At 40.6% G+C, this 20,518-nt stretch overlaps 4 protein-coding genes across 5 annotated transcripts; 3 read left to right on the forward strand and 1 right to left on the reverse strand.

Annotated features, from left to right (window-relative positions):
• Positions 1–2,183: 2,183 nt before the first annotated feature.
• On the forward strand, positions 2,184–5,169 carry LOC130208151 (cytokine-inducible SH2-containing protein-like). The gene is made up of 3 exons (XM_056437122.1): positions 2,184–2,432; positions 3,276–3,413; positions 3,665–5,169. Exons 1-3 carry the CDS (start codon positions 2,414–2,416, stop codon positions 4,168–4,170), a joined length of 663 nt encoding a protein of 220 aa, XP_056293097.1. The 5' UTR covers positions 2,184–2,413; the 3' UTR covers positions 4,171–5,169.
• A 3,358-nt stretch (positions 5,170–8,527) lies between these two features.
• On the forward strand, positions 8,528–11,705 carry LOC130208155 (rho-related GTP-binding protein RhoA-B). The gene is made up of 5 exons (XM_056437131.1): positions 8,528–8,614; positions 9,501–9,658; positions 10,238–10,358; positions 10,810–10,940; positions 11,023–11,705. The coding sequence occupies exons 2-5, from the start codon at positions 9,503–9,505 to the stop codon at positions 11,194–11,196; spliced, it is 582 nt and encodes a 193-aa protein (XP_056293106.1). The 5' UTR covers positions 8,528–8,614; positions 9,501–9,502; the 3' UTR covers positions 11,197–11,705.
• Positions 11,706–12,016: 311 nt separating this feature from the next.
• Positions 12,017–16,960, reverse strand: LOC130208135 (transmembrane protein 43). The gene is made up of 12 exons (XM_056437103.1): positions 16,753–16,960; positions 15,941–16,081; positions 15,665–15,799; positions 15,486–15,580; positions 15,317–15,366; positions 15,142–15,211; positions 14,961–15,031; positions 14,730–14,857; positions 14,539–14,613; positions 13,512–13,613; positions 13,243–13,360; positions 12,017–13,151 (listed from the first exon to the last, which is right to left on the reverse strand). The coding sequence occupies exons 1-12, from the start codon at positions 16,768–16,770 to the stop codon at positions 12,949–12,951; spliced, it is 1,206 nt and encodes a 401-aa protein (XP_056293078.1). The 5' UTR covers positions 16,771–16,960; the 3' UTR covers positions 12,017–12,948.
• A 547-nt stretch (positions 16,961–17,507) lies between these two features.
• Positions 17,508–20,513, forward strand: zgc:112334 (uncharacterized protein LOC619199 homolog). Of its 2 annotated transcripts, XM_056437099.1 has the most exons (11): positions 17,508–17,639; positions 17,956–18,063; positions 18,157–18,253; positions 18,353–18,490; positions 18,574–18,772; positions 18,889–19,020; positions 19,220–19,319; positions 19,402–19,573; positions 19,722–19,866; positions 19,968–20,022; positions 20,129–20,513. In XM_056437099.1, the coding sequence occupies exons 1-11, from the start codon at positions 17,598–17,600 to the stop codon at positions 20,273–20,275; spliced, it is 1,335 nt and encodes a 444-aa protein (XP_056293074.1). In that variant the 5' UTR covers positions 17,508–17,597; the 3' UTR covers positions 20,276–20,513. The 2 variants fall into 2 exon arrangements, with proteins under 2 accessions (XP_056293074.1, XP_056293073.1); XM_056437098.1 differs by lacking the exon at positions 17,508–17,639 and having other exon boundaries at positions 17,693–18,063.
• The last annotated feature ends 5 nt before the right edge of the window (positions 20,514–20,518 follow it).

The raw sequence follows: 20,518 nt of genomic DNA on the forward strand, positions 1-20,518 counted from the left end.
TAGGATCTATGCCGTCTCATAGGGTCCGATGACCCTATGAGACGTGAAGTCACAATGACTCCGGGGAGAAAGCAGAGTTAGTAATGTGTGATGGAGAGATGAAAATGCATCCCTAAGGAGAGAAAAGAGGAGATAGGTGCTCAGTGCATCCTAAAACGTCCCCCGGCAGCTATAAGCCTATAGCAGCATATCAAGGGGCTGGACCAGGTGAACCTGATTCAGCCCTAACTATAAGCTCTGTCAAAGAGGAAAGTCTTGAGTCTACTCTTAAACGAGGTGACTGTGTCTGCCTCCCGGACTGAAATTGGAAGCTGGTTCCATGAAAGAGGAACTTGATAACTAAAGGCTCTGGCTCCCATTCTACTTTTTAAGACTCTAGGAACAACAAGTAGTCCCGCATTTAGTGAGCGCAGCTCTCTAGTGGGGCAATATGGTACTACAAGCTCCTTAAGATATGATGGTGCATCACCAATCAAGGCTTTGTACGTTAAGAGAAGAATTTTAAAAGTGATTCTTGATTTTACGGGGAGCCAGTGCAGAGCAGCTAGTGCAGGAGTGATGTGATCTCTTTTCTTAGTTTTAGTGAGAATACGAGCTGCAGCATTCTGGATCAACTGGAGGGACCTAAGAGACTTATAAGAGCAGCCTGATAATAAGGAGTTGCAGTAATCCAGTCTCGAAGTAACGAACGCGCGAACCAATTTTTCTGCATCTTTTGAGACAAGATGTGCCTGATTTTTGAAATATTACGGAGATGAAAGAATGCAGTCCTTGAGATTTGCTTTACGTGGGAGTTAAAGGACAAGTCCCGATCAAAGATAACGCCAAGATTCTTTACAGTGGTGTTGGATGCCAGGGCAATGCCGTCTACAGAAACCACATCACCAGATAATTGATCTCTGAGGTGCTCAGGGCCGAGTAAAATTATTTCGGTTTTGTCTGAGTTTAACATCAAGAAGTTGCAGGTCATCCATGTTTTTATGTCTTTAAGACATGCTTGAATTTTACCGAGTTGGTTGCTCTACTCTGGTTTTATCGATAGATATAGTTGAGTATCATCTGCATAACAATGAAAGTTTATGGAGTGTTTCCTGATAATATTGCCCAAAGGAAGCATGTATAAGGTAAATAAAATTGGTCCAAGCACAGAACCTTGTGGAACTCCGTGACTAACGTTGATGGTTATCGAGGCATCATCGTTTACAAATACAAACTGAGATCGATCTGATAAATAGGATTTAAACCAAATTAGTGCCGTGCCTGAAATGCCAATCGACTGCTCCAGTCTCTGTAACAGGATGTCATGGTCAATGGTGTCGAATGCAGCACTAAGGTCTAACAAGACCAGTACAGAGATGAGTCCTTTATCTGCTGCCATTAAGAGGTCATTTGTAATTTTCACCAGTGCTGTCTCGGTGCTGTGGTGTTTTCTAAATCCTGATTTAAATTTCTCAAATAAACTATTATGATGTAGAAAGTCGCACAACTGATTTGCGACCACTTTCTCAAGGATCTTGGAGAGGAAGGGGAGGTTAGAGATCGGTCTGTAGTTAGCCAACACCTCTGGATCCAGAGTGGGCTTCTTCAGGAGAGGTTTAATAACAGCCACTTTGAAGGAGTGTGGTACGTGGCCTGTTAGCAGAGACACATTGATAATATCTAATAGAGAGCCGCCAATTAAAGGCAAAACGTCTTTAAGCAGCCTCGTCGGGATGGGGTCCAACTCCAAGAGACAGGTAGACGTGTTAGACGTGTTTTGCGTGTGTATCGATAGGCTGGCAGCTGCATCAAAACAGACAGAGGTACCTCAAACATGACCGGAAGTAAGTCTAATTACCTTCAATATAAAACGTTGAATAATGTCAGTGTAGAAAGAATACCAGGTGATGGAGGAAACACAGACTCTACAATCAGATACGATTAATGAGAGAATTAGAATATGAATAAACACAGCATCATACGCTAGTCCTGTTTTGTAAGGCACAACGTTCGAGATTTTTTCTTTACGAAGTTTCCACTTTGGAGCAGCATAATTGCATCTTATTGTGAAAGCCGTACCGGAGGTGATGTGTGTGTTTAGCCAGTGCGCAGCAGCTCGTCGGTGCGGGCGTTGAATCACAAAACCTTTCTTGGAAACTGATTCCTGGAACCTCCGCCAGTCCAAACTGAACTGAGCTGTTTTTTGTCCTGCAGTTCACGGAACACAGAGACACTCAGTGCCCCAGCTGCACGTACAGCAGGCCGCCGGTCTCACACAGACATGTTCTCGTGTTTATGAATACAACAGATCGCAATAAGGAATATTTTCTCTTTTCGCCTCCATTCGAGACAATTCGGCTATGATGATGAACTATTTACTGTGAGAATCTGTTGGATTATTGGACTGTTTTGGACTGTTTACTGGTCGCGCTCCATGATTCTCTTTAATTCAGGTAAAATCATTTTAAAATAATGACATTTCAATGTCGGTTTTATTCTAGATTATATAAGCAATATAATACTAGATCAACTGTCTGATAGTTTATCAATTAGTTATTTTTAATTGTGTGATGTGTGTGTATTTTCGGGTTGTGTTTTTTTTGTAACAGATTAAATTAACTCAGGTACTGTGCTTAAGTACACTTTTGAGGTAGGCCGTCATGAATTTTACTTAAGGATTACAATGGTCTGCTACTTCATCTACTCTACACATTATTTAGAGAGAAACATTGTACTTTTTACTGCACTACATTTATTTGAATGCTTTAGTTAATGGTTATTTTTCAGATTCAGATTAATAATACAAAATATAATCAAAAGATAAATATATTCTTATGGATAAAGTTCACACTTTAAATGATCCCTTGGTGAAATTGACAAACGACCCAGCATTGAATTAATCAAAGTTAGACCTACCTTTACAGCTGCGACATCAAAGTGACATTTATATTAATGGTTAGTAATTACAATTCAACAATAGAAACATTTTCTGAGATAGGGCATTCGGCATTTGTTATTTTACATTGTTTATCTTAAATATGCTTTCAAGCTAATACTTTGACATTTTAATGCAGAACCTGGAATTGATCATCTCCACACTGAGTTGTTGCTCCATTTAATTAAGTTTTTAACAAACTGAATCCATCTTCAACCACTGGTCAGTGCTTGGTTTTGTGCTTTTGAGCTCATATCAATTAAAAATGTGTATTACTTTTTCTTGACAGTTACAGACTACAATATAAGCTTGCACAAACGTCGTTGTTCAATTGTGAACGTGCCATGTTCTATATCAACAGGGCTCCTGCGAGTCAGAAATGGTTGCTCGAGCATTGAGCATTTTCCATCATGTCGTCCATGCCCCTTTCCTCCACCCAGTGACCCAGGAGAGGACCTTCGCTGCATCACCACCACTTTCCAGTATCTACAGACTTCAGGTAATCCACCAGTCTCACTGTTATCTTATTGAAATGTACAATTTGACTGTTTTGAGTATTATATATTTTAAATGGTAAATATTTCCAGAGGGGTGATATTGCAGCACATGCTTTGTATTGTGGAAATAATTGAGGAGTCAAACCTAACCCCACCCCTAGTAACACCATTCATGTGGCTATAATCACCAACGCTACATTTATGGAAAAATACAAAATAAAGACTGATATCCAACCCATCTGTCTGTGGCCAGGCTGGTACTGGCGTTCCATCTCAGCGAGTGAGGCCCGGGAAGCTCTCCTTCAGCAGCCTGAAGGCACGTTTCTGGTACGGGACAGTAGTCATCCTCAGTACATGCTGGCCCTGTCAGTGAAGACCCGCTGTGGACCCACCAGCATACGCATAAACTACAACAGGGGCTCCTTTTGGTTGGACTCCATTTCCCCCAGCCTGCCTCACCTGCAGTCCTTCCCAGATGTTATTAGCCTCATACAGCACTACAAGGCCTCAGGCCACGCGCCACAGGGCCAGGTGTCTGATGACATCCATCCCCAGACAACGGCTGACCCTGCCAAGCACGAGGCCAACGACAGCGTAGTGCCTCTAAAGCTGGCGCACCCCCTGCACAAAGCAGAGGCCTTCCCTTCTTTGCAGCACGTAACGCGCCTCACCATCAACAGACACGCAAACTGCCCCGACCAGCTGCCACTCCCAAAGCCTCTGCTGCGCTACCTGCAAGACTACCCTTTCCACATATGAGGGTCTCTGTCCCTTGGGGCTGGACACAGAGACAGGAACGTGGGTGAGTGTCACACTCGATGACCACACACTGTGAATGTGGGACAGTTTGACACCCCAGGCAACAGCTAATGTCCCACAGGGATCATATTGAAAATAATGAGCTGAGTCTTATTACACTGATACTGCTGAATAATACTTGTATTATTATTTTCCTATGTCAATCTGTATATTTAATTCATTTCTACCATGTATCAATATGCAAGTTATTTTTCTTTATTTGTGCCAGTTCCCAGAAATTAGAATATAGTTATATAGGTTTCACATTGTGTGGGACCTGAGGTTTGCCAAGATTGCCAAACAAAGCAATGTTTTTTCACTCTTCATGAAATCAATTAAACTGATTAGCCATAAGCCAACAGTGGTACACAGGGCACAATTAAAGTCTGCACACTGCTGGCCTCAAAATAAAGTGTATTTCTCATTTTAAGACAATGTATCGTTCTGTAAGATCTTCCTCGGGCAATATTCTCATGTAACACTTTTGGGCACCATTACAATCATCAAAAAATCTCTTAAACATGTCTTTTTTACCCTTTATGTGTTGATACTGTCCTGTTACAGCATGTGTTTTTATCATTATTTAGTTTGGAGGTAAATTAAATGTTTGTGTCACTGTTATGATTCCTTCTGCATGTCTGTATTGTATTGGGCAAGCTGAAATCTAATATAATTAAGATTCAGACAGTTAAGAATACATTGATAAGATAAGTTGTTACAAATTGTATGAGGTCATGCTGACTCGACTTGACATGCAGATTGAAAGGCCAGAGCTGGGCAATTTAAAAAGACATCAAACACAGGCAAGAAAATGTCTTACAAAATCATTACCAGCATAAACATCAAAGGCTGTGAAGAAAATCTGTTGTTGGCTATTTAAGGAAATCTGTTTATAAACTGGTTTTATTCTCAGAAGATGATGAAACGCCTGTAAATTTGAAAATAAACGTCAGAAATGTTTCTCTTTTTTCAAAGTTTGTCCTTTTTCACTGTTGAAAGACTGACAGCTTGAACATCCAGATGAATGTAAGGAATTAGTACAGTTTTCACAGAAGCACATGAGTTGATGTCCACGAGGTAGAACTGAGCAGTACTGAAAAGCCTCTTATTAGGATTAGAGAAAGAGCTGCATTTATTAGTACACTTCTTCACCAACTGAGAACAGACTCTCTCTCTTTGTCTTAACCTATCAGTGTGGAACATTTAAACCTTTTCAGAAATATCAAAACACTTCTCATTTCAATGTCTATCCAATGCATGAAAGCATATCGACATTCCTGACCTACAGTCAATATCAATCTTGGTATAACAACTGACGGATAAGAAAACTGTAGTTTACGTAAACGTAGCAATATCACAATTTAAAGTCTTGTTTGAGTAGCAATAGCCTCTTTTCGGGTGTTATTTTATATATATATATATACACTTTGATCATAATTATAGATGTGTCAATGTGTGAACTGAATTTGAATGTACCTGAGGTGGAGCTAATTGTATCTCTTAACATCATGCTGGGTAATATAAGTTTAGTACATTACATTACTAACTCTGCTTCCTCCCCGGAGTCTTTGTGACTTCATGTGTCATACGGTCCATTGGACCTGGCTGTGTCTGCCTCCTGCCTGGTGGGCCCCGCCCTCCTCTCTACCTCCTTCTGTTTCATGGATTGTGGAGGTCTGGATCGTGGTTCATGCCTACTACGAACTATTCATACACTCTAGCATATTCATTGAATGTGTTTATGTAATTCTGTAACGCTTCATTCTGGTCACATGTCATCTCTTGCTTCTGTCCATCCGGGGAGAGGGATCCTCCTCTGTTGCTCTCCTAAAGGTGTCTTCCCTTTTTCCCCATGGAAGTTTTTTTTTCTATTTCATTGGAGTTCTAAGCATATGGAAATGCTCAAATTAAGTACAATTATTTCACAAAGATGGATTAACAAGTGGGAACTGCCCCAGGGATGAAGCCCATTATCACAGCCACTGCAAGCTCCAGGTTCACTGCATGTCATCTGGTTGTGATCATTTTATTAGTTAAGAATTAGCTGGTAATTTGCACTACAATATCAACTAAGATGGGTCCTATTGGTCCTGCCTTGTAAACATGAGATTTAAATGAAAACAGCATTACATTGCGATCTCTTTTATTTCTTGATCTTAAAAGTGTGTTCAAATCTTTTTTTTTTTATCCTTCATTATTTTAGCTAATTATGGCCTTTTTGACATCGGCTTTTTGACGAGTATGATGTGTATGAGAGGCCCATGCTGTAAATAATCAAATTAATGGTGGCTGCTTCAGTTTCAGGGACCTTATATTGGGCATGCTGCCTGAGCAATCATTCATGTTATTTGTAACACCTGTGGTTTTCCTAGTGGCAAGTCAAAATGCCTACTGGCAAAAAGCCAATTGTGCTTAAACGTTCTTCAATTAAGTTGTGCTTTATAGAAAGACACTTGTTTCCTAAAATTACAGACCAATAATAATTGACCATACAGGAAACATGGAGCCACGTAGGCCTAACAAACACCAGACCCGGACATGTTGAAAATGTAGCAACATATTCAGAACAGCACAGAAAGAAGCTCAGCCGAAATCTCATGATAACCAATTTTACCAAAACACAATTACAACAGCAAGCAACTGTACAAGCACACAACAGAGACCTCTAATGGTGCATGCGTACACGGTGTAGCTAGAAACGTTGCTACGTTTATGCTACCCACACAAACAATATGATATTATTTAAGCACCACCTTCACAGATTCCAACAGTCTCAATCACTCCATGAACAAAACTCACTAAACCAACAGAAGAAGAGAAACTCTTTATGAAGCCATAAATCATGTCTTAGTTTTGCTGTTTTGAGATCAAAAGTTGTATTCGAGGGCATATCAACGCTGCCAATAACTACTCTAATGCATATTAGATGGATATCGTTTCAGTTGATTCCAACTATCTGTATTCATTTGCATAATGTGAAGAAGCATATGCACCATAGAAATAGTCAATGAAACAGGATGGTCAGATTGGCGGACATGTTTATGTTTACTATACTGCTGTAGCACATCAACATACAGCCAGTCGTGTACTCAGGTGAGGTTTTGCAGTTACGACTAAAATGTAAAATTTAGCAACTTAATGTTACATTCAGAGATTATGTTCACACCGTAGGAATTAAAGCACATTGCTATTGCAAGATGAGTGGCAACATAGTTTGTCTCTTTTACTGGCCCCAGCTGGCTTCAGTCTGTACTCAGGTGAGGTTCACATGTTGTGATATGGTTTGCTAGAGGTTTTGGGTGCAACTGCATCATCCTAAAAGTACCTTCCCTCTAAAAGTGTAAAATTGTGTTGGATCAAAAATAAAATCTTTGCATTATGCAGGGTTCCATTTTCATTTACAAATACCCAGTAACATATACTGTATACTCACAAGTATTGCCTTTATTATAATACAATGATTATTTAAATATACACTACCGTTCAAAAGTTTGGGATCACCCAGACAATTTTGTGTCTTCCATGAAAAATTTACTTTTATTATCAAAATGAAATATATAATATCAAGACATTGACAAGGTTAGAAAATATGATTTATATTTTGAAGTATTCATTTTGTTCTTCAAACTTCAAGCTCAAAGGAAGGCCAGTTATATATCTTATATCACCAGCATAACTGTTTTCAGCTGTGCTAACATAATTGCAAGGGTTTTCTTCTCACATTACATTCTAGGCTAAGAGCAAATTAACCACACACACCATTAGATAGAACACTGGATAGTTGCTGTAAAGGGCCTCTATACTCTATATTAGAAACCATTAGTTTCCACCTAGAACCACCTAGAATATTTATTATACACAGCACATTACAATGTATGATGAATTTCTGATGATGAATTTAAAATTATTAAAAAAAAAAGAAAAATTTTTTGAAAAAAAGTCATTTCTATGATCCCAAAACTTTTGTACCTTCTAGAGATATGTTCTATTTATCTTGGTCATGTGATTTCCAAGCAGGGGCCTGAGCCAGAGGCCTGTGGTGAACATGAATGTTATCTGGACATTGCAAAAGTCATAATGCCAGGCAATGATGTTGATGTCCTGTAACATTGTTTTTGACCAAAAAAAAGATCTCGCAAAGTGTCCAAAATAAAATACTTATAACCGAATTGAATTATAAACATAAACACAATAATCAGAATAAGACAAGAAAAAACTGTAAACAAAAGTGATGCGTGAGATGTATCGGGTGCATGTTGTCTGTGTGTACAATAGAGGATTGTTACCCCGTCCCCACCCCCTCACTTCCCTCCTGTTAATCCTCCCGCAGCAGTCAGGACAGCGACGGAGGCCAACAAAGCACGACTTTAACACCAATTGGATAGATTTGAAAACCAATCACGAGGTAAGCCAGTTACATTCACTAGTAAGGTTGAGTTACAATACCTTGACCAGGTATTGATTCAGTGGCAATAATATCGTCACACATATATTGTTAACCGATATTCCGCTAACGGACCGATAAAGTCGCTCTGACTTCCGTTATGCTAAGCTAAACTAGCCGTACCGGTTTATGACTTACGGGAAAATACGAGGTTTGACTGAAGGAACTACGGAAACACAAACAATGGTGGTATTTGGTGTATAATATCATAGATAGCGCCCGTGTATCCCGTTGTACCTTTGAATAATAGCATTAAGATATATTACCCGGCTAACGTTAGCCGGTGAGCTCCACAGCTAGCGTCGAGTCTATTGTAAACAGAACCTCCTCGCTAACTCAAATATGGGCCAGCTTACACGCCTGTGAGTCACACTTGTCGGTACCCGCTAACAACCCGTAAAGCTACACGTGTACGTTAGTTTAATCAATGCCCGAATGAGGATGTGGGAGAAATGTCTCCATCTTGATCCTGGGGTGGGTCAGAAACACTGGAGCGGAAATGTGTGATCGTGAAAGATAGTTTCGAGTCTGACTTCAATGTGAAGCCGTAATCAACACACGGGACAAGGTCTCTCGACTTCACATGCTGCCCACGTGTCATACCGAGTATATAACTCATGTATAGCGGACTCACTGTAAACAGCCGTGGTGTCGTGACTAAACGAGCTAAATAGTTAGCCTCGGGTGTTGGTTTCCGACGGGTTTGGCGTTATGTCAACACAGCTGAAGTTAGAGGCTGCTCGTCGTTTCTCAGACGTAGAGGTACAAGTTGCCTCGTCCCTAAATGCAATCACATGTGTATCGCTCGTAGATGTCGCTTTCATCTCATAACCTATGTTTTCTGCAGCGATGGCAGCAATCAGGAAAAAGCTGGTCATAGTGGGAGACGGAGCCTGCGGGAAGACCTGTCTGCTCATCGTGTTCAGTAAGGACCAGTTTCCAGAGGTCTACGTGCCCACGGTGTTTGAGAACTACGTTGCTGACATTGAAGTGGACAGCAAACAGGTACCAATGGTGTTGCTCTTCTCGCATTTCTGACCAAAATTGCATTATGTAATTTATAACAGCCACGTTTTTAATTCTCTTTCTACTTCCTCTCACCACTGATCGTACTAAATAACGTTAAAATCACACAAATCAATCGGACAACATTTTAATTGATACTACTTTTGTTTTACTGCCCACTATTTCACTGGTTTAAATTGTTATTGTGAAACGTATGCACTGTCATTGTCCATATGGACACTTATTCAGTTGTGTTCATTTTTAAAGGCACCACGTAGTGCATAAGTTACAGTCTTAATAACTGCATCTGATTACAATAACTCAGTCATGAACTGTTTTGAACTCTTATGACAGTCTGTTACATTTGGAGTAATGAAGGATAAAATCCAGGAGCATTAACACTCACCGTCAATTCATAACTTGAATTTGCCAGCAGTGAAATACATAAGTATTTTTTTTAAATAGGATATTGGTTTGTATGCACTTGTTATTTCTGTATAACATCAAATCCATAGACCTAAAGCATCGTGGATATGGTTTTGCTTCATGTGGTTGATCACTTTCTAATTCTTATTGCAGGTTGAGTTAGCACTCTGGGATACAGCAGGCCAAGAAGACTATGACAGACTGCGCCCTCTCTCCTATCCAGACACTGATGTCATCCTGATGTGCTTCTCCATCGACAGCCCTGACAGTCTTGGTAAGTTGAAACAGAGCGCTGACGCTGTTGTTAATGTTTGTGGTACAATCTATCCAGTGTACATGTACATTTCTTTTAAATGGCAGCAAAAGGATTATTTAGAGCGTAAACACAGTTCAGTTCCATTAACATATTTAGCAGGGAAGGAGACGGACCGGTTTACAATTAAAAAATTAAAAAATACTACCAATAATGTGTGAAGAACCAGCCACAAACAAAATGACTGGCTGATTTGTTGAACATGGGGAAGCATCGAGTACGCTCCTCTGGTGACTGTACATGTGAGTTTTGGCTAACTTTTGTTCACAACAATGGCAAATACACTCAAGACATGTATTGCCTTATGAAATCTATGAGCAACCTGTGCAACACGATTCACCCTCATCTCACCTACACGCAGCACGTAGCCGTGTCCATGTTCTGACTGATGTCGTCTTTTGTCCTCATTTAGAGAATATCCCTGAGAAGTGGACTCCTGAGGTGAAACACTTCTGCCCAAATGTTCCCATTATACTAGTGGGAAATAAAAAAGACCTGCGTAACGATGAGCACACCCGGAGGGAACTTGCCAAAATGAAGCAGGTAAAGTAGTTTAAAACAAACAGACAGTCTTCTATGGGTGAATCCCTGTTTCCCTAAACTTATCCTGACTTTGTTTCCAAAGGAACCTGTGAAACCAGAGGATGGACGGGACATGGCCAACAGGATCAGTGCCTTTGGATACATGGAGTGCTCTGCAAAAACAAAGGATGGTGTGAGGGAAGTGTTCGAGATGGCGACCAGGGCTGCACTACAGGCCAGGCGGGGAAAGAAGAGCAATAAATGTGTCCTACTGTAAACGGGGCACGAGGAACACACCCACACAAGACTGTTCTCCCCAGTTTTTACGAAAGGTGTAATGCTTTTACCTTTTTTTGTCTTAAGCAAAAGTAGTCAGGTTCTGTCAGTATTCAATTTCGAGGTTATGGAAAATACTTTTTTTGTACTTTAACATGAGTCAATTTGCCATATTGAAACCTCCTTTATCAACATGTACTATGTAATCAAAGTGGTCAGCGAGGGGACTGGCTGTGTCATACCTGCCAACTACAGTTAAGTGCTAAAGCCCTGCCTGCTGATCTGAGGAATGTTTCCACAGCCAACGAGGGTGAAGCACCTGTACACTGTGACCCGTAGTCCTTTAATTATTTCAGACAGACGCACACATTAAGTCAAAATTGTTTGTGTGCTTCCTATATGAATCCTATGTGCATTATGATCACTTGCACAATATGAGACTGGAAACTCATTTTGTTAAAATGCAAATGGAAACTTAGTGTTTTTGTGTAATAAATTACTTTGTAAGAATCTTGATAATTTGCATCACTTATTTTCGCTAAACACAGAATGACACTTGACTCGGTGAGTTTTCTTCAAGAGTTTGGACCGTGCACATATTAGAGATGTGTTCAGGGCCCTGGATCAGCCTACAGTTGCATTATTGATTGATACAAGCCAATATTTGGGTCTCATTATTAAAGCAAGACCAATTCAGTAAGATATTACTTTTTAAAAGCAAAAAAAATATTTCTAATTACCAATTCATAAAAAAAGTAGGACAAATATTTACTGAGCTAGACACGTCTATCTGTGATAAGATAATATCAGGGAGGCTCATCTCTTCGACAATGATTTATTTTACATGCATGCCTAACAAAACAATACACCACACATTTGCAGATTCTGTTAGGTATTTTAACAGACATCCATTTTCCAACACCACCTCAAGTCATTTGGTGTTATAATTAATGAACAAATACCGTATATGAAAAATAATATATTTAGAAAATGCAACACTATTTCCTCAAGTGTTGCAGATAAGGAGAAAATATGATAGATCACTTGTTTTGGCACGAACAAACATGAAGGTTATAATCAGGTTTTGTTGAAGTAAATATGCTGTAAACCCGGCTTACAGCGATAAATGTAATCACATTCAGTATAGTACAGTTCAACGGTACCTCAAACTGCAGCCCTAAAAAATGACCATGAAGTTGAATCAACACCTACAATAATTGCAACAAATGCTGATGAGTATAACATTCATGATAACAGAGTTTACTGCAGGGCTGTTGTATTGGACTGCTTGTTTTAGCTAGGCGGACCTAATCAACCAGCAACTCGGTATGCTTTGTGGACAAAAAGTATTTGACAGTCAAATGAGACAACAGTAATCTTGTGTTGTTCATTGGGAGCAACAATATATAAAGATGAGGACGTTAGGCAGTGAGGATTTTAATGTGCGGATTCACTTTTGAACGGCCACATCTGAACATTTGTGGTCTGAAGGCAACAACAACAGCTTCCTCTCGGGTCCGATGGCCAACATCAGCCCTGGTTGATGTGTGATTTCTTTTCATCCAAAAATAAATAACTATATGCAGACTTTAACTTCATAAACACATTAATCACTATATAATGTGTGTTCTCCCCAAGAACTACGTGGTTTAGAAACCTGCAGTGGAGAAAACGCTGCTCGTTACCGTCCTTTCTCAGATGAATAGCTGCAGCGAGGCATCAGAAGTGGTTGTGATACTCATCAGTTAAAAAGTCATTCATTCTTTTTGGCTGGAAGTCGTGAGCGGGCGAGAAACACCGGTAGCAGAGCGAGACCTCCCAGAGCCACAGCCACTAATGGTCGGTAAAAAAGCCAACCCGCTCCGATGGTGAGAAGGGAGAGAGAGCAGGAGACACTCAGGGCGAAGATCTTCAGCCCCACAGACACGAGCTCTCTGAGAACAGGAACCCAATCCACTGGAGGCACACAGCAGTATGACGAATGAGAGATGTATCCATGACATCCTTGTATGATGTAGATGTACAGCAGCAGTGAATGTTTGTTTACCCAGTGTGTAGACGATGCGCATGGTCAGCTGAATACTGAGGAACATGAGGGCCCAGCCGGCAGCCCGGAGGCCCCATGTCTTCATGCTGTTGGACTGGAGTTCTTTTGTAAAAACCTCCTACAGAAAACAACACAAGTGCATCAACTACCAGAACCAAAGGCCAGAAGGAAGAAGAAAAAAAAACTACGTTGAAAGAAGTTTCTCCCCCCAAACAAATCAATTAAAAAACAGCACAATGTCCAAGAAACAAAATAAAATCCAAACTGACCTCTGCAGAGAGCTCCTCGAGGTAGATGATCTCCAGTGTGTCTCCTGACTTAGTTTTAAAAGGCGTCAGCTGCTCCCCTCTCTGCATGGCCACAATGCTGACCTGGAATACAGTCATCCTCCATCACACAATAGATGGTGCACAACAGAAACTCATGGTTTCAATTACCGCGCTAAAACGATTAGTCGAATATCAGAAGATGTATAAGCAAATATCTTGATAATCATTTTCATGATAAACATTCCCTGGTCCTGGCTTCTCAAATATGAGGAAACGCCACTTTTCTTTATCCTATGAGACTTTAGGTTTAGGGCTGTTGTCTGGGCTTCTCATCGAGCTGTTGTAAATTAAATACTAATTGTATATATACATTTTATCCTACTCTTTATAGTATACTGTTTTTGCAGGAGTTTCTTAAGAATTCAACATACTTTGACATGGTTTATGTTTTTTTATAGAACCCAAAAAGTTGTTGTGAAATTAATCAGCATATTGATGGATCATGACAATAATTGTTAGTTACAGCTACAGTTTTAATATTCCCAAAAATTCTACTAATGTTACAATTAGGGCTGCTACAAGTGATGATTAACCTTATGGATTAAACCATTCTTTATTTTTGTTTTAATCATTTAAATAGTCAGGAGAGTTCTCAAAGCCCGTTTGGTGTTGTCCCATCAGCACATTGCATTGACAACCATATAAAACAGCAAACGACAAAAATCCTATGAAGCTAGGACCAGTAAATGTTTCCTCAATTACTAAAATTATTAATCAATTATCCAAATGAATTTTTCTTAATTTTATGTTGATCAACTGGTCCATCTCATTCATCAATTCAGCACTAGTGAAACAGTTCAGGTAATTTTTGTAAGATTTTGATGCATACGATAAACACCAACATGTTGCCATTGCATGGTCAGGACGCAGTGAAAATGCATGCAGTAATTACTTAAAGTCAATGTTCCACTGATATATGTCACCAGGAGTGAAATTAATATGGTAACTGGTCATTTGCAGCACTCACAGTTTGAGCCCGGCCGAGGGGAGATGTCTCCCCGCTCAGTCCAGCAAAGGAGAATCTCACACGCACATCCCCAACCTTATGAAAAAAAACAAATACTGAATAATATACAATAAATGCTGCATTAATTAAGTATACATAACTAGAACCCAAAACTTAATGTACACAGGAAAAGTTCACATCATAATGCTCACCTCCGGCCTCTGTGGGTTTTGAGTGTGATAGAAATAATCGTCATCAACGCTGAGAAAAGGGTCCAAATCAAAGGTAGAAAAATCCCTTAGCCTCAGCGTCTGGAAGTTATTTATCTGCTCCACAAGGCCTGAGAAGGAACAGTTGACTTAACTACACCTAACAGTGGGACACGTTATATAGTATCTGTATAATTTCTGCATGTAATGTGTAAAGAAGATCATTCAAGAAACCTTTAGAGAGGCTGAAAGGTCCAACTCCGACTTCAGGGGCCACGACTGTGACACTCTCAACCGCCATGGCACTAAGATTCAAAGATTAAATTAAAGATAAACATGACGTAAACAAACACACAACAGTGATATTTACAATGCCACAGAAGATAATAGAATAAAAAATAAAAAAAAGTAGTACCTTGGGTTCTGGTGGCCAATTTCTTTATCAAAATGACGACTATTGACCAACTCAGATTTCCACTCTGTGTCTAAAGAAAATGAATTATATAGCCTCACTTCACACATCTAAACAACTTCAACCGGAGTCAAGCTCACCATGTTGTTACCAAACACTAAGAAGAAAAAAAACTCACTGTAGTTGTACGTCGTCTCAGTTTTGGTCTCACCGTCCTCTTGGTAGTCCCTGAAATTAGTCACACAATAACAAAATCTCCCTGAAGTGTATCATGCTCTGTATAACAGGCAGCCTGCCTTAGACATGACCCCACCCTACATGTTGACATATGCACACAACAGACTTACTTGCTCTCCTGGTACTCCACCCACTGATACATCTCTACCTGCCTCTTCAGCTTCACTGCCTGCACTGCAACTCTGTAGTTGGGGTCATGGAGGGGCTACACAGACATGGATGATTCATCAAAATACAATGTTGCCGTGTGGCTGGAGAAAGAAGTGTGACAACCCAGAGAATAGTCTACCTGTGAAGTGCGCAGCTGTGAAGACAGATGAACTAAGCGGTTGTTGTTCTGCAGGTCGAGGCTGGAGAAAGGCCCCAACAACACAACCTGAGCAAGACCCTCATTCAGGGAATATGCCGTTTGCAGAGCTCGTCCCTAAGATCAGAAACAGTTGCAGAGAGTTTGTCTACTGTTACATCCTCATGCAGCATAACACAGTAATGTTCATTTGAAGTGTGCATTGTGGCTTTGACGTGATAAACATAAATGCAGCTGTGCTGTGTGCATATGTCTTACCTCATTGGTAAAAAGAACATAGAATGAAAGGAAAAACAGTCCGACACCGACAACCGTTCCTCCTGCAGTGTCACTCAATCGCTCCAGGAATCCAGGGTTGGACCGAGCAGAGACACGCTTGTGTTGATTTGGGTCTGAAAACTGAGACAATAATGCAGGAACAACAAAGGTTAAGAGCCAATAATAAACACAGCTAAACATACACTCAACGAGCATGGTGAAGCCATACCGACTGCATCAAGTCAAACTGTTAAGAACATTATTTCTCATTGTGTTTCGAGATCATCTTCTTTTACCATTATGCAATTTTTCAAAAACTTGTACTTTAACATATAGGAACATTTCATCCGTACATTACTCCCATGCAGATTTGCAAATCTTGCGTAAACAATGAATGAGGCCACGTTCTTTGCACATTTGTGACTTGATTTATCACTACCAGGCTGATGTCATTACTGTTCACTCCCACGTTCAGGTTACCACCAGGCTTGTGAAAGTACTCAGGTGTTATCAGACTAAAGTTAGTCTACGGAGTGTCCCAGCTCCCAGGTCAACAGACACACCTCTTTGGTTCAGTGCCCATGTTGAATGAAGTAATACATTTCAGTCCCAGTGCTCAAGCAAGACATTCAACTATCTGGGAGACTAAAATAATCCTTAAATAATCGACTTAAGCTAACGCTACCTGGCGTCGCTGGTTAACGCTAGATTAACTAGTTACCTATCTAGCTAATACTTTGCCAATAAGGTTAACTGACACTACAACGAATGCGGTAGTTCAGGAACAATTCACGTTATTGTTTATCACTTACTGTCTGTGCCGAAGACATGTCTCCGACTTGTGCAACGCCGCAGTCAGACAGTAACGTCGGCTAAAGTGGTTGCAGCTTACTCAAATACCCAACGGCCGCTAGAAACACACACGGAGCAGGAGAGAGAAACTCTTTCATTTACAGACAGGCGCTGGCCGAAATTCGCACGGTGGGCGGAGTCGGCGTAAAATATGAAAAGTATTTCCCCCTATGCCGTGGCGTACTTAGCAAGCACAACCCCTAAGATATCTGTTCCGACACAGACGTCTCCTTCGCAAGGAATTATGGGTAACTGAGTCTTTTGTAGCTTTTTAGTGCTGCAATTTATTCAGAAATTGTATTTGCTATTTTGATGTTATTTAATGCATCAATGAGACACAGGGAACATTGTACTGCAGAACGAGTATATTTACTGTGATATTTAAATGACATTTAGCTGATAATAGTTGTGTACTTTTACTTCAGTAGATTTTTGACGGACAAATCAGAACTGTGTCCACCACTGACGACACCACCTTCATGTAATACCTCAATCTGCAATGATCAGGAAACCCCACCTCTTGAAGCTAATCACACACACACACACACACACACACACACACACACACACACACACACACACACACACACACACACACACACACACACACACACACACACACATAGCACAGACGTGGCAGACTTAAGAGGATTGTTGCAAAGGAGAACACAAAGACATTAGTGTCACTTATCATCACCATATCTCTATACAGAAATGCACACACACTCACATACTGCAACAAGCTACACTCAGGAAAACACTGGGACTCGGTGAGGCACAGTGAACAGGTGGAGAGACGGTTAGGATGGAGGAATATGATATTATTGTGCTTGGAACTGGACTTAAGGTAAGACAACTTATATTAATTGTAAAATATATACTATATGAGTAAAATTACAATTGCCATTGCCTACATTACTCTTCACATTTTGTAGTGAGAATCTAAAGCTATACTGAACTTCTCTTTCATGTGTTTCCTGAACTACTTTTCCTCTTTAATGCTTCATGTGATAAGGTGGTTACGTTTGTTAAGTAATGGTCACACATGTACTTGTACTTGCAGACCTTCTGAGCTCCTGTTGGCTGTTAAATGGATTTACAACAATGACATGATGACCTTATGTGATGCACAGTGTGTCACTAACTGCTTCACTGTCTCTCAGGAATGTATCCTGTCTGGTTTAATGTCTCAAGGTGGGAAAAGGGTTCTTCACATTGACAAAAATCCTTACTATGGAGGACAGAGTGCATCCATTTCTCCCCTTGAGGAGGTTTGTCCACACAAACATCAGCCAACATCCTCCCTTTGACAAAGCTTTTACTGTTGAGCTTTTGTCATGTCTAATATTCTTCTACATTGGCAGCTGTTCAAGAAGTTTAAGGTTCCGGGACCTGCCGAGTCTATGGGCCTCGGAAAAGAGTGGAACATCGACCTTATCCCCAAATTCTTTCTTGCCAATGGTAAGAGAAAAGTGCATGTGAACTTGTGATTTGTGAAATATTGTTGTATAAACGAGTGAACTCTCATGTTCTGTACCCTGTGTTGTGTCTTTGCATTAGGGGAGCTGGTGAAAGTCTTGGTGCACACTGAGGTTACTCGATATCTTGACTTCAAAGTGGTTGAAGGCAGCTATGTATACAAAGCAGGAAAAGTGCACAAAGTCCCCGGCACAGAGGAAGATGTCATGCATTCTTCAGGTGATGAACCTGAAAAATGATTAATGCACAATAATGAATCATAACTCCCTTTAATGGCATTCCATAAAACATTTCTGTTTCAGATCTGATGGGCATGTTTGACAAGAGGAGGTTCAGGAAGCTGCTTCTCTTTGTCCTGAACTTTGACGTGAGGAACCCTCGGACCTGCCAGGACGTGGATCCTGACAAGATGACCACACGGGACCTTTTCTCCCGCTTTGACCTGGGGCCAGATGTCATGGAGTTCACAGGTCATGCCATAGCCTTACACAGCAGTGAGAGGTCAGTCACAAGGGTGATTTGCATAAACCAGAAAAGAATTTGAAAAAACAATGACAGGTGATCCTTTAAGTTAAAACCTTCCTGGTCTGGTTTACTGTCTCCTGGTGATCCTGCAGTTACCTGGACCAGCCGTGTGGGGAAACCATCAGACGGATCCAGCTGTACTCTGAGTCTCTGTCCCTCCACAACCCCAGTCCATACCTCTACCCTGTGTATGGGCTGGGAGAACTACCACAGGGATTTGCCAGGTTACAAACTAATGAATCATATTTTTCCCTCCATACTTTCAACCAAAGTAGTAAACATGGTGTGAGATGCTGCCAATGTGAAACAGATACCAATGTGAATCAGAAATCAATGTCAGAAGATGGCTTTCTAGATGTTTGCAATATTTGTTTTGATCACAATCCGGTATCATATGAGCCAACCTGGATGTGTGTGTTTCAGACTGAGTGCAGAGTACGGAGGAACTTTCCTCTTGAACAGAACCGTGGATGAGCTTGTGATGGACAGTGGCAAAGTGAAAGCTGTGAAGTCGGAGGGGAAGGTAAGTGTGTGTTCCCGTGGAGGATAGGTCCTGTAGCGCAACTGTGCTCAAAGTGATCCTGATCCTTTGGTCTTTTTAACAGATGTTCCACTGTAAACAGCTCATCTGTGACCCCAGCTACGTTCCTAATCGAGTGAGGAAAGTGGGGCGTGTGATTAGAGTCATCTGTTTATTGAATCATCCAGTTAAAAACACCCACGAGGCGCACTCCTGTCAAATCATCATCCCTCAATCTCAACTCAACAGGAAATCTGGTATTTTGTCTACTTTATTTTGTTTCTGCTAAAGCATGAAAGATAAATCATGTATTACCGTACATGTGTTTTGCAGTACAAAAATGTGTAAATACATTATTTTGGTGGAACTTTGTCTATGGAAGCCCTTTCTGTTTTGTCCATGCAGACATTTACATATCGGTCGTGTCGCACGTCCAGAACGTGGCCTCAGACGGGATGTACATCGCCACAGTGAGCACGACTGCAGAAACCAGCGACCCGGAGAAAGAAGTCCAGCCAGGCCTGGAGCTTCTCGAGCCCGTCATGCAAAAGTTAGTGACACATTTCAATCTATAATGTCACAGTTTATTTTTTCATTGACATTTAAAAAAACATTTAAATGATGTTATTTCCTGTCATCCCCTGAATCTAGATTTGTTTCGATCAGCCGCATGCTGGTTCCCAAGGAAGATGGAAAAAAGAGTCAGGTAATAAGAGCATTACTGAGCAACACATAAATACATTAAATAGGGTGAAGTTTGTTTGGTCCAGTTCTGGTTCAGTGATGTTTCCTCACTCCTCTGTCTTCATTAGATATTTGTGTCCCGCTCATATGATGCAATAAACCACTTTGAGGCTGAATATGAGGACATCAAAGACATGTACCAGCGGATAACAGGAGCAGCGCTCCGCTTCGGAGGATCGCAGAGACACCAGTCTTACAACTCTGATGAAGACTGAGAGACGTTCAACATCAGGACCAATCAGTGTGGATGATTATCCCAGCTGTAATGCAGAGAGGGTGTGTTATGTAGAACGTAGAGTAAATTGTGAGTATACTGTCTAAAAGTTCGGTGTCTACATTTTTGTTGCCATTTTTCTTTTTTGTGAGATTCTGTAAACCACTGACAATGTTGTCCTTTTAAGTAACAACGAATAAAACTTTGTTTTGCTACCAAGTAGAATCCTGAGGAAGCTAGATTT

The sequence above is a fragment of the Pseudoliparis swirei genome, chromosome 18 (genome assembly GCF_029220125.1).
Source record: "Pseudoliparis swirei isolate HS2019 ecotype Mariana Trench chromosome 18, NWPU_hadal_v1, whole genome shotgun sequence".
Lineage (NCBI taxonomy): Eukaryota > Metazoa > Chordata > Actinopteri > Perciformes > Liparidae > Pseudoliparis > Pseudoliparis swirei.